At 44.1% G+C, this 13931-nt stretch overlaps 1 protein-coding gene across 1 annotated transcript; it reads left to right on the top strand.

Moving 5' to 3' along the window:
- Positions 1–10285: 10285 nt before the first annotated feature.
- Positions 10286–13720, top strand: LOC133885852 (ethylene-responsive transcription factor ERF110-like). Its single transcript, XM_062325618.1, has 2 exons — positions 10286–10553; positions 12725–13720. Exons 1-2 carry the CDS (start codon positions 10286–10288, stop codon positions 13441–13443), a joined length of 987 nt encoding a protein of 328 aa, XP_062181602.1. The 3' UTR covers positions 13444–13720.
- Positions 13721–13931: the final 211 nt, after the last annotated feature.

Here is a 13931-nt window from a genome sequence, read left to right as displayed (position 1 = left end):
ATGGTTTCTGTTGACCGTACGTCGCCACCGACAAGTGACCACTTTGTGATTGTACTCCTAATATAAAGAAGAAAAGATAAGAAAGATAGGAGAACCTTTTAAAGATTGGAAGAAAAAGATGAGAAAGATAGGAGAATCTTTTAGAGATTGGCGAGTTTGGACCGTGCTACTGTTGCATTGGCGTGACTCGTCCTTGATTGCATCATAAGATTCATGATCCTTAGCCTCCTCGTTGGTACCAGTCCAGGATAAGCATAGGTTAAGATGTCACATTCTGTGATTCTGATACTACCACGTGATTTGGTTGGGTCCTGCCTTGAATTCGTTTCGCAGTCGTTCACCCGATCCGTAGACACGCCAAGCACGAGAACAGCCGCACTCGTATGCTTAGTGTAACTCTAATGGCTTTTTCTATCCACCTTTCCCTCTACGTAACAATCAAATATCACCAACATTATTTCAAACCTGGTGTAGAGATCGATGGTATTCTAAAAGAAAGTGAATTAAGCTATCTAAAATTAATTGACTCTAAAAACTTTATAAGATAAATATATATTAATTTATATCTAAATATACTTTAGATTTATATAGTGTGTTTACTTTACCATTCAAAAATATTTATAATATATAGTCAATCCTAACAAACTATTATAGAAAGGTAAACATGTAAAGGTGGATTAATATGGAAGCGTGAAGATGGTAGAGAAAGCAAATTTGGTACAAGATATTTTTATCTCATATTATCGATAGCATAAACGTCACCCCTAGCCGACGTTGGGACAACTATCTAGGTTATAGCTCCCGACAGCATCTGGTCATGGCCCTTTAGTCACTTAGACCTTAAGTAGATTGAGTCACTAAGCCACCAACGCAAGATCTCACCAAAAATCTTTCTTCCGATCACTTGCCACCATCTTCACTTTAGAGCATGAGCCACCATGACAAGGGTCTTCGTGTTCCTATACAAAAGACTTGCGTCGCTCCACACTAAGGCTCACAGTATCGATATACCACTTGGTACAATGTAGGATCACTCTTTGATCCTCTCTCTTAGCAGTAACACCTAACAACAACTCTCTCTAGATCTAATAGCACTAATATTTTTCTAATCTTGTACCTAATTGCCTTAGATGATTACTTTTAACACTTTGCTAGCTTGAATGTCTTCTCAAGTGTCTATAAGCTTCCATATATTCTAGCACACTCAAATGACCAAGTGAGGGGTATTTATAGCTTAAAACCCATGAACTAGCTGTTGCTCTAACGGCTCAAACAAACTATGAACACCGGATGATTCAGCGTCAACAACAGTAACAACACCGGACAATCCGGCGTGTACAACAGTAGAAACTAGTCATTGAAACCGCACTCAAACTCATTGCAAACATTGGATGTTCCAATGCAACTTTGAACTCCATCACCGGACTATCTGGTATGTAGACTTTAGCCAACCAAACCACTTCTTAATGTGCATTTATCTTATATGTATAGTCCTTTGATCACTGGACCATCCAGTGTGTAGAACTCCTCTCTTCACTGAAAACCTTCTGGAAAATACTCCGATGAAACCTCCGGTATACACTCCTCTTTATCGTCGTACCATCCAGTGTGTACAACTACTCTACTTACCTCCTAGAAAATACTCCAGTGTGTACATCACCTCAACTCCGAATCATCCGATATGTTCTTCAACTTTTTTCTGTATCAAAACACTCTGGCGTATTCTTGTCTGAGCACCGAACTATCCAGTGTGTTATCTTTTCTGAGCACCAGAACATCCGGTGAGTGTAACTTTCTCTGAATTTATCCAATTCAAATTTTCTTGAATTTGATTTCGGTTGTTTCTTTATGTATTGTATTTTTAAAACCTACTAAAATATATACTTGATAAAAATATTAGTTCTATTGATTATATTGTTATTAATTATCAAAATTATATGCATGCTTAAAAATGGTATTCGCTATACGAGGTGGTTTAAAAATGAAACTGGGATGAGAAAAGAGCAAGGATCAAGAGAGGGATACATAAGGATCGACGGCTACTTTTAGGTGGTGGGAGACTTGGCTCAAGGTCGAACCTTAGCTGATCTGCTGTTGGAGAGCCGGGCCCGTGGCAAAACGATGATCGCGCACTTGAGAAATGCCAAGGGAACGGTCCAAAGGTAGCTAAAACTAAACCTCGGAAAGCTGTAGGCCCCTCGCTTCATTTGCTATCTTTATCCAACCCAAACAAAATCCTAGCGAGTGGTGATGCACACACCCATCTCTTCTCCAACAGTACATTTCATTCTCGTGGAGCATTCAGGAGATGCTCACTGATCCGTGGCATGTGATGAGTGCATCAGCTCTGCTCTTGGGATAAGCCAACACTTGCATTCCATGATGAACTGCTGTCGTTTGTGTGCAATGATTGGGAGATCAGATCCAACCCCGATGGCGTAAATCAAAGTCACTTTGATTCCTCGATCTTTCCCGTCCTTGGTGCATGTCATGTCCATGTCACGGCCGGGGTAGATCGAGATAAAATCTTCCACGGGATCGTTGCCCTTTATGATCCATTTGTCTTGTTCTCCTCCTCCATTGCACCATATCCTAACAGTTCGCAACAAGAACTGCATGCGCATCATCAAGAAACGGTGCGGCAGGCCGATAGATACAGTTGTTGGAGTCCTGTACAAAAGGAAACAACCGATTGACACGCACAAAAGACAAAGCTCATGACACGCATGGAGCACATATGCAGGGACTCGTGGATCACATCTGTCAGTGACTCAACTCTACCCTGCTAGAGACGCTTGTATGGTTTCCTCCCGTGCTAGTTGCAGGACGAGGCGAGCACTGATCGCATTCGCGTCGCAGCAGCCGCCGCCTCCCGGGTCGAGCGAGCCTGCGAGCCACACCACACGCATCCCCACTTCTCCCAGTGGCCGTGTCACGAATCGCACGCAAAAATTAGCCAAACAGGGATGCTGATAAGGAGACCATCAACCTTTCCCAATCACCGGTCGCCGTCACATCTCAATAATAACACGCATGGCGATCACTCCCAATCCTGATCGCTAAGCACGCGAACTGAGCATCTAACTTCTGTCAAGAAAAAAACTCGACGGATAAAAGGAAGAGGAGAGCGTGACACGATCGATGAATTGGTGGTGAAAAAAAATGCCGAACACCGACTAACGTGATGAGAGCACTGTATTTAAGGGCACGTTTGTTTCAGTCTACTTTTGATTTTGGTTTTTATCAGAAGCGCAGAAATCAGAAACCTAAATAAATAGGTTTGCTCAAAAATGATTTCTAAGAAGCCAGAAACTTATTTTTTTAAAGAAAATGAACTAAAAACTAAGAAACTAGCTGAGAGTAGTTTTTCTGAGAAGTAATGTGCTGAGAAGAAAAAAATTATTATAAGATCTAACAGCTAAGGCTTTGTTTGTTTTCTATTTCTAGTTCTGCTTCTGCTATTGCCAGAAGTTAAAAGTTAGAAGCTAGAACAAACGAGATTCTTGAGAAAATAAACTATAACTGAGAAGTTTGTTGAGAGACATTTTTTTTAAGAAGCTATGGACTAAGAAGGTAAAAATTTATGATAAAAATCAACAGCCTATTTTTAAAAGTAGTTTTTCAGACAAATCAAAATTACAGCTTTTTAGAAAAAAAACTCAAAAGTAGAAACTCAAATGAACAGACATAAAATCTAAAATCAACTTTTAAAAAAATCAAAAATACATCTTTTTAAAAATATAAAAAACAGAAGACCAAACAAACGTAACTAAATCTCACGCCGCACGCACCAGCCCTCATCGGAAACACGGGTTCCGCTCGTGACAAATGATTCGGGCATTCGGCGAGGGCAGTGGGGAAAGCCGGCAGGCACGGACCACAAAGGCGGGGCCGCCCGCGCCGACTTCTCCGAACGGCCACACAACAGCGAATCCGGACCAAACCTGCACCAGCGGCCACGGGGGCTCCGCGTCACCCGCAACCAACGGCTCAGGGGTAAACAACGAGGCCGCTCGTGTTTCAGGCCATCGGCACCACCAAGCTGGCCTGACCCCGGCAGGCGGCAGCGCTGGCAGTCCGGCGCTGTCCTACGTAGTGTGACGCGGAAGCTGGGCGCGGAATCGCGGTCGGGCCGTGGATTCCTGCGTTCATTCCCTCTGTATTGGCCACGAGGCCGTACATGGTATGACATGACATGTCCTATGAGATGTGTGGTCCATGTGGTACCAACGGTACGATCTAGCAACATGCTGCGCCAAGTTGCATAGGCCGGATCATGCCTAAAGCGCTAAACTCGCTCTCTCAAGTTCCAAAGTTTAGCTAGCCGGATTTGTAGGTTGTCATAGGGCACCACGTATGTCTGTGCAGGCTCAAATCCGGTTACTCGCCTACTTCTAAGGTATTTTTAACATATTCTTTAAAAATTTATCTATTATAATACTATTACAGCATACCTTTATATTATTATAGTACTTTTATTTTTTTTATCTCCAATAGTTACCCTACTTTCTATCTTTTTATTATTTTTTTCTCACCTAAACCCACAGTCAACTTTATGAACAGTATAACTGCTGCTACAGTATTTTAGCAAATTTAGGTCATCCGGTGCTACAGTGTTATACGGGTTACTTTTATTTTTTTTATCTCCAGCAATTACCTATTTTCTACCTTCTATTACACTTCTTCTGGCTCTAAACCCACAGTCAACCTTATGAACAGTATTACGACTGCTACAGTATTTTAGCAAACTTAGGCCAGCACCAGCGGAGCCTTTTTCAGATTCAAATGCTACAGTGTTATTCGGGGTACTATTACTCTTTTCCTCGCTCTAAACCCACAGTCAACCTTATGTAACAGTACTACGGCTGCTACAGTATTTTTTAGCAAACTTAGATCAGCACCAGCCGAGCCTTCAAATTTGCAGATTCAAGTGCTACAGTGTTATTCGGGAGTGCTACAGTGTTATTCGGGGTACTATTACTCTTCCTCTCGCTCTAAACCCACAGTCAACCTTATGAACAGTTTTATGACTGCTACAGTATTTTAGCAAACTTAGGTCAGCACCAGCAGAGCCTTCAAATTTGCAGATCCGAGTGCTACAGTGTGATTCGGGGTGTACTGTAGTAGTACTGCAGCATCTCCAGCAGAATCGGTATTCAGTAATACAGTATTGCTACAGTGTTTCGGAGAGGGAATATGCAGTGCTGTAGCAGTATTGTTCATAGAGGCTAACAGCGGGACCGGAGAGAAAAAAAAAAGAGGAGTAGAAGGTAGAAAATAGAGTAGCTACTGGAGATAAAAAAAATAAGGGATGCTGTAATAGTATTTTTGAGGATGAAAATTTGAGTAGCTGCTAGAGATGACCTTAAAGTACTAAATTCTTTCTCTTTAACACTGTAGCGTTAGATACCGTATCTGTTGGAGAGTTTTTTCGGCCACCTGATCGGCAAATACAGTACTACAGTGTTTTTGCGGGGTACTGTAGTATAGAAACAGAAGCTGCTAGAGATGGCCTAAGCAGCCACTATTTAAAAGTAGTAATAGCTCACTGATAGAGCACTATTATTATTTTAAAAAATTAGCTGACCAAAATTTTTAGCCACCTACAATTGGATAAAGATTGGCAAAGAAATGCATGAATATGATCAAGTAGATGTGTACTCACTAAAACTTTTGCAACCATCTGTATGAGCAGCAACTTTCCGAGGCTAGCCAAATTTTAGTAATGTTGATTTGGCACAGACCAGGCAGCACCAGTTGGAGGCTAGGGTTGTGGCGCCAGGACAAAATCATGACCCAACGTAGCACGGCGCCAAGGCACGCTTTGAGTATGTGAAACTAGGTGAGCAGGATTTGAATCAAGGTGGTGGAGTTATACTTACCGTACCGATTTAACTGTTTCAATCAAGATGCTTTGGTGAATTAGAACCATGGCCGGTAAGCAATTTTTGCTCCACTGCTAATTGAGAAGAGTACCGATCAACTTAGAACAACCTGTTCGCACAAGAGGGGTTTAGAGCAAATTCTACTAAGTCGGATCAAAATTCAACTAAATCATAAATTTCCAGGCCAGTTTTCCTCGTAGGAATATTTTCCCTATAGAGGGGAGGGAAAAGAATATTCTTTAACAAAGTGTACACCCGCATTTAAAAAAATACAGAAGAAAGCATCTCCCGGCTAACGATGGAGAAAGAGTCAACGCAAGAAGAACGTGTTCCTGCTTTAAACATTGACCGTCTATCTAGCTAATAAGTATCATATTATCATAAATGAACATTCCACCCACCGGTAAAATAGACGAACAATCCACACCCTCGCCTTTCACCTTGAAGAAAAATTGCACGAGTGCAAGTGTGCAACTATATAGACCCTGGAAAATTATCCGAAGAAACGATCAAAACTTTGGAAAAGGAAAAGGAAGAAAAAGTAGATCAGGGAGGTACTACCACCACCTATGCTAGGTAGGTCGCTTCACAAGAGGATCGAAGTTGACCGGGTTAGCCTAGCCAGCGCCGGTTCAGTGCATGAACCACCAGACAGAGAGAGATGGCCGGTCCGTCTCAACCATTGCTCCCTCCCCCCTGAAAGGCTCAGCGCCATGTTGGCACAGCGTAATCTGCATGCACTTATGAGTTAATTAATTAAACCCAGCCCCAAACACAAACACGAGAACTCATCTCTATCCACGTGCAATCCAGCGCTGCCGACCTGGTAATATGGTCGCGGTGGGAAACTGTAAAATTTGGGGAATATTAACAGTCGCTGCTGGCAACGATTCAATAGTAAATCCTGCAACTTTTTCGCCGCTCGGGGAGAGAAGCTCCCGTTGCTGCATCTGCCCCGTTTGAGCCAGACTTTTCAAGACAACTATTCTGTCACGTTGTTGCTTGCTATTCCCTTTCTTTTTTTAAATAAGATAATAAAATTTAGTGAGCATATTTTTTTTCATAAATACGTAAGAGGACTGTACATCATTGTATTAAGAAGGAGAATAATATTGTTTGAATACAAACACAATGTGTAGTGTCGTACACTTCTGCTAAGTAGTAGAGAAGTGCCATGAAGCATAACAAACTACTCCCAGATCAAACGACCTAAGTGACGCATGCCAGCCGTGGTCCAGAGCTTCGTGTCTGTCTTGATCCACTCAAGAAGTTGTGACACTATCAAGGAGCGATAATCAAAAAGCTTGTCATTGTGTTCCTTCCTGAGATGCCATACCACAAGCATGATGAATGTGTTGGTGCCTTTCCGCTTGGTAGTCATCTGCAATGAGACAATGTGTTCCCATCAGTCCTGTAGGGAAGCCTCTGGGATGAACACACAAGCATGGCAAGCCCATAAAAGAGATTCCTGCCATATCGACTTTGAGTAGGAGCACTCAACCATGAGATGGTTCGCTGTCTCTAGCTCTTGATCGTAGAGCCAGCAAGTGCAGTAGGCCTCCAACCCATGCCTCCAACGTCTGTTTGCCGTCCATATACACCGTTGTGATGCTAACTAGATGAAGAACTTGACTTTGGGTGACGCCCAGGTCTTCCAAATCCGATCCGCTCCCTTGAAGTGAACACCGTCTTGATGAAGCATCTCGTAGGCCGAGCATGTTGTGTATGTCCCGTCCATGGTCCAATGCCACACATAGATATCATCTCTTTGCTTCTCCAACTTGATCACTGAGAACCAATCCCAAAGCCTGACGTACTCCATGAGAGCTTTCACAGATAGAGCCTCGGTGATGTCTCGTATCTACTGTCGGCCATGCAACGCTTGTGCGACTGTTCGATGTGTATGGTACGTCGTCCGATCGTCGCCCAAAGCGTAGGCGCCGACAACTTGATCGAGTGCACGTCGAGCCAAGCATCCGACCAGAAGAGAGCATGCTCACCATTGCTAATCTGCACATAGATGGAGATGTCAAACATCGCTTGTACCTTAGACTATCCTGCAGGTACAGTGCTAACCAAGCTCTGCCCTGATATGTTTTCTACAGCCATAGCTAGTGGAGGTGCAATGCGTAACCTGCAAGCCTGAGGTCAGGAACGTCGAGCCCGCCTAGCTTCATTGGCCTACAGACAGCGCCCCACGTGGTATCACATTTTCCCCTTAGTGACGAGTCTTGCCCCGTCCAAAGAAATTTGCAGCGAATTGCATTAATTTCCTTGATTATCCATGTAGGCATTTTATCCTCCACGAGAATGTAGATCGGCATGGATGAAATGACAGATTTTATGATGGTTAGGCACCTGCTCTTCTGCATCAAAGGATCCTTCCATGGCGGCTACTTGGTGGCAACGCTCTCCACGAGCGGGCATAGCTACGATTTCAAAAGTGCCCTAGTGGACAATGGGATGAACACACAAGGTTGGCTTGTATTGCTCGCAGTGCCTCCTCGCACCCAAAGATCGGAGTGATGGAACACTTGTCCAAGTTCGTCATGAGGCTTGAGGCGGCTCCGAAGATGTTCAATATGCTCATGATCACCCGGGCTTCTTGGAGCGTCAGTGAGGCGAATAAGATCACATCATCAGCGTACATGCTACATTGATACTTGATCGCCGGATGACCAATTGGTTGGAGAAGCCCATAGACACTCGCCTTGGTAAAGAGCCGATTAAGAACATCTATCGCCAAGATGAATAGCATGGGAGATAGCGGGTCTCCCTGCCGCAAGCCATGTCGGTGTTGAATGGCTTGCCCCAGTTGGCCATTGAGCAGCATTCGCATCGACGACATTGAAATTAGGATCGCAATCCAATTCCTCCAACGATGCCCAAAATCCCAACCTTGCAAAACCTCTAACACAAACAACCACACGACTGCGTCGAATGCCTTGGAGATGTCCAACTTGAGCAACAACTCAGTAAGCACATAGGAATAGATTGTTTGAAACTTCACAACACATGAGGAGTACATGCGCGCGATCAGCGTACTACATGCAATTTAAGGGCTCTAAGAGATCAACCTTCTCAGACCATTTTTTGGAAAAACTTGGGCACTACAAGTTGCAAGTTCATGTGGTTGATGCTCCAGAACTGTATCTGGACGGCGGATCGACTACAAGCTGTACCTGGCCAAACTTCAATTTTTGTCAGTTATGTTGCTAAAACTTAGAAACAGATCTACATCTCTTCACGGAATGCCCTTTCACCCTCTCCATTTGGCATTCCATTAGACCATGGGTAGGGTGCCAAAATTTGAAGTTGGGCAATTAGACATAGCACACATCCTTGTGGACTAACTGGTTCATTGAATTATGCAGTGTGTCCACGACATCTAAGTTGAGGATTAGATCCTCTGACGTTAGTATAACAAAGTTAGAGGTGCATAGTACTTCAGACTTTGTTCATTTCCATCCGGTCGAGCTGCAACGGATGTACCAGGATGAGCACTACAGTAACACAACAAACAGTAAAATGATACAATACATGATAAACAGTAACTGCATGTCACTGTTTTTCACTGTAGCTACATCAGAGAACTGTATCACCAGACACGTAATAATGTGCCCCTCTAATGTTGAGACCTCGACATCAGAGGATCTGGTTCCCTAAGTTGAAAGGTGTGCACTCTCTCACTAGGGTTACCATCCGGATTATTTGGGACGAGTGAAATAAACATGTTTTCAACTGGCAATTGAGGTCCTTGGTCGGTGTCACCTAGTGCATCCAAGACGAATGTTGTGCTTGATGGTCCCTTGATGGGATGATCTCATCCTATTTTTGCAGGTGCTTAGTTGGAGGATCAGGGATAAGATTACTCTTATAGGAGAACATTCTTTTAGATGTTGGACGATGGGATACTAGAAATTTTTTTGGACGTAGCCATCCATGATAACAGTGGGTCCGAGGTTCTAAAATGAGCTCATTCCATCTCTTCCACCAAACAGATATTTCGATAATCCTATCTTTAATACATTAATGGTGTCATCACATCTTACCTTATCCTCCAACCAAATAACACCTTAAACTTCGTGTTGCCCACCCTGGTTGTGAGAATATAAAGCTTAGCAGATGCTCTCTTATTCTTGTTTTTGTTTTCTCTCTTTTTTTCCGCTTTGCACTTCTTGCATGTTGTAATTCTTGCTCCTCCTTATCAATATAAAGCCGGCAAAGTTGGATCTTTCAAAAAAAATCAGTAAACATATATAGGCACGCCGTTGTTGCAACCTGCCATATATCAAGAAGTCATCCTCTGAAATATTCGAAGGGTTGAACGGACCGCCTGCCCTCATAACGACTTTGTAGCGGGACGGGAGAGGGAGGTTGTGCATGCGCGAGCAACATTGATGTGCTTCAAGCTGGCGGACCCACGTGGACCGCATGGCGGCGGTGGAGGCGCTGACTGGCCAGTGAAGAGCGGCGAGCAAGACGAGGGAGCGGCGTCGGCCAGGATGGCAATGGCGGCCGGCTCCGGGGAGCCCCTGTCCGACTACCACCAGGCGCATGAGATGTCAACAATGGTGTCGGCGTTGACCCAGGTCGTGGCGGGCGGCCCGTGGGGTGAGGCGCCCGAGATGGGAAGTTACCCCGGCACGCCATCGCCGGAGTTCGCAGGTAACAAACAAAACCAACAGTTACCAAGCTTCATGCTCGCTTTTGTCGTTGTTTTGTTACCGCCGAGCTTAATTTGCATGCTTCGCCTTGCCTTTGTTTTGTTACTACCCGTGGTTTGCATGCTTGTTGCATATCTTTTTGTTTTTGCTTGAGACGTGGCAGGCGTATGCAATCTATTTTAAGTTTGCAGCTATGCTATACGCAATATAGCGCTAGGTTATGTCTCTTCTTGAGAAAAAGATCTATAGTACTATACAGGCATCGAGATATTTGAATTCTTTTTTTAATTGATGTTTTGCCTTCTTTGATATTAACATGTATCTATGATGAACTATATTTTTTTATATTCGTCTTATCAAAGCAAACAAACCATGCTGTATTTATGAACGGTACTAGCATGTTCGTTTTCAGTCACTTGCCCCTCTGTTCTTCGTTGCATCTCTATCTTGCAGTTTTGTTGCCATCATCAAGTCATACACAACATATATCCGATTGCTTTCTTCAGAGCATGTAGCTGTTAATCTGGACACGTAGCTGTTAATCAACCTAGACATAAATGGATGAACAAAAGGGTTACCGCGAAATAAGAAAATAGAATAAAACACAGGCGTGCAGGACACAACACATTTGCAAAGTATACTACGGAGTAGTGAACAGGTCGTACGTGTGCGTGACATCTAGCTCGGTACCGAGACGTTTGACGGAAGTGGTCGTATGAAGGAGAAGGGGCAAAAATAAAAAAAAGATAATATATATCATCATATTTATTAAAAGAGATAATATATCGGTGTATTTATAAATCTAGCACTCGTATTCGATATCTCAAATTCCAAAAATCCTTGAAACGGCGTGTCCGAGCTATATTCAACACTTAAGGTGTTAAATATGTGCAACAGCGCCGTATTCGGTACTTTAGATGCCGAATACGGCCCGACCTACTACGTGATCACGTCCTGTCTATGTTTTCAGCGCGCGATGTTTTCAGCACCTGATGTGTTGAATACAGTGAGGCTAGCTTTTTTCGGTGTTTAAGGTATCGAATTTGGGTTTTCGGATTTTGATGTGCTGAATACATATGCTAAATTTATAAATACGCTAGTCTATTATCTATTTTAGTAAATACATCAACATATGTTATCTATTTTTTTATTTTTACCAGAGCCACCGGTAGTCACCATTGGAGGGGAAATTACAATATGGCATGTGGATAGGATATTTATTTATATTGAAATTCATATTAGAAAGATTGTTAAGAAACATAAGATAAATGATAAAATATAAATAAATAATTAAAAGTGGAAATAATAGACAAATAAGATAGACATATGTGCGGAGTGGCATTTCTCGTCATCGTCGTACCTGTGGCGCTGCTGACATCAGAAATGAACGAACCCTATCTGGAACTACACCACTACTTCTACTTGCATTGCACAGTTGTCCCCAACTTTAAAAGGCCTTAAAATTCATTGCACCCTCCGCAACGCAACAAGTATACAGCTAGCCATTTCCATGTGGGTCCGTTGGCCCCGTACGCTGCATCGCTACGTACGCGTGCTCTGCTTGCGTAACGCGTAGACTTCAAAGTTATGGTACATGTATGTTTCGGTTTTTTTTTTTTTACTTTTTTTAATGTAGTGCCAACGCCCAGCAAAGATACACTTCACAGAGCTTAACTCCTTTCCTGAAAAAAAAAAAAAAGAAAGCTGTAAAAATGCCAGTCTTGTGCTGTCACGTAGCAACTCTTTACCTTGTCGAAGTGCTGCATTTTCCTATTGCTTTTTACTTCATTCCAAGAATATTACTCATCGGTGACAGAGATCATGCGTTCTACATGCAACATCAATACATGTGTAGTGCAATACGGAAGGAATTTTTATAAGATTCGATTTTACAGAAAGACTCTATTATATATGTTATGTGCCTTTTTTTCTCTCTCAATTACACGTATTAATCATTAGATTAAAAAAAGCAGTATAGATTAGTGTTTCATAAAAATCTTTTGATAAAGAGTTTTATAAATTTTTCTTTCGTCGCATTCACATGCAAAATGCTCCAAGAGCCTACAATCATACACCTTGGCAAATGTTCAAAGCCGATCGCGCTTTGTCGCTTGATCGTCCCTGCTTTTCCTTTTTGCTTACACCTTGTGTGCGTGTCTATATATTCCGCAGCGTCGGAGCAGAGTTCGGACACCCAGAGCGAGAGCGCGGCGGCCATGGAGGAGCACCACTCCGCGGCGTCCAACACGGAGGGGCCCGACATTCTGCGCCGGCGGTACCGCGGGGTGCGGCAGCGGCCCTGGGGCAAGTGGGCGGCGGAGATCCGGGACCCGCACAAGGCGGCGCGCGTGTGGCTCGGTACCTTCGAGACCGCCGAGGCCGCGGCGCGCGCCTACGACGAGGCCGCGCTCCGGTTCCGCGGCAGTCGTGCCAAGCTCAACTTCCCCGAGGAAGCGCGCTTACACCCGGCGTCCTCGGCGGCGGCGGCACCGACCCCAGGGCCGGCGGCGGCGGCCTCGACCTCTCCGGCCGTCTACCCCGGCGCCGCCCAGGGCTCGGACTACCTGCGGTACCAGATGCTTCTGCAAGGGGCCACCAGCAACCAAAGCACACTCCTTCCGTTCTACGGCGGCGACACCATGAGCAGCTCTTACGGTGGCGTCATGAGCAATCCTTACGGCGGCGGCGGCGGCAACACGAGTGGTTTCTTGGGCTCCTACTACTCGTTCCCTACCTCCTCTGTTTCGGTGGCCACAGTGCCGTCCTCTGCTTCCTCTGCTTCGGGGCACTACTACTCGTCGTCGCAAGTCTCACACCAGAGCGAGGCGGCGGCGGCGGCGGAGTGGAACTGGGAGAGCGCGCTGGCCTCCTGGCCCGACTACGAGCAGTAGAGACCCTCTTCTGTTTGGAATAATAAGGCGAGTACGGCGGGGATGGAGGCGTGAGGAGAGTGCAGAAAATCAAATCAAGCTGTGTTTGTTTCATGTATGATAGCTATGCGGTCTTCGTTTCTTGATTAGTTTTGGCGACGTGGTCATCTTCATTGTTTTCCTTTAATTTTTGGTTGCAAAGAGATGGAGGCTCCAGTGATGTATACAGTAGCCATTTGGGCTTGCACAATGTATCAGCATTTGGGAGGCATAATGTTGTTGACAGCGCTCAAAATCATGTTCTGATTATGAGATGGACTGGAAGTGGACCTAACATTATAGTGCTATATTTCGGGATAATACAAGGATTTACTAGATCATTCGTGACACTGTTAGATTGTTAACAATGCTCAAATTCTTGTTCTGATTACAAAATGGAATGGAACTGGGCGTGCTAGATTTCGTGAGTATACGCGAGTTACTAGTGAATACGAAATACAGCGTCATCT

The sequence above is a fragment of the Phragmites australis genome, chromosome 1, assembly GCF_958298935.1.
Source record: "Phragmites australis chromosome 1, lpPhrAust1.1, whole genome shotgun sequence".
NCBI classification, from domain to species: Eukaryota; Viridiplantae; Streptophyta; class Magnoliopsida; order Poales; family Poaceae; genus Phragmites; species Phragmites australis.
This window is presented reverse-complemented; position numbering and strand designations above follow the sequence as displayed.

Excerpts from the sequence above, each read along its gene's own strand:
- LOC133885852 (XM_062325618.1), top strand. The coding sequence starts at position 10,286 with ATGTGCTTCAAGCTGGCGGACCCACGTGGACCGCATGGCGGCGGTGGA. Across the intron at positions 10,554-12,724 it reads GCCATCGCCGGAGTTCGCAG|CGTCGGAGCAGAGTTCGGAC; the intron begins GTAACAAACAAA and ends TATATTCCGCAG.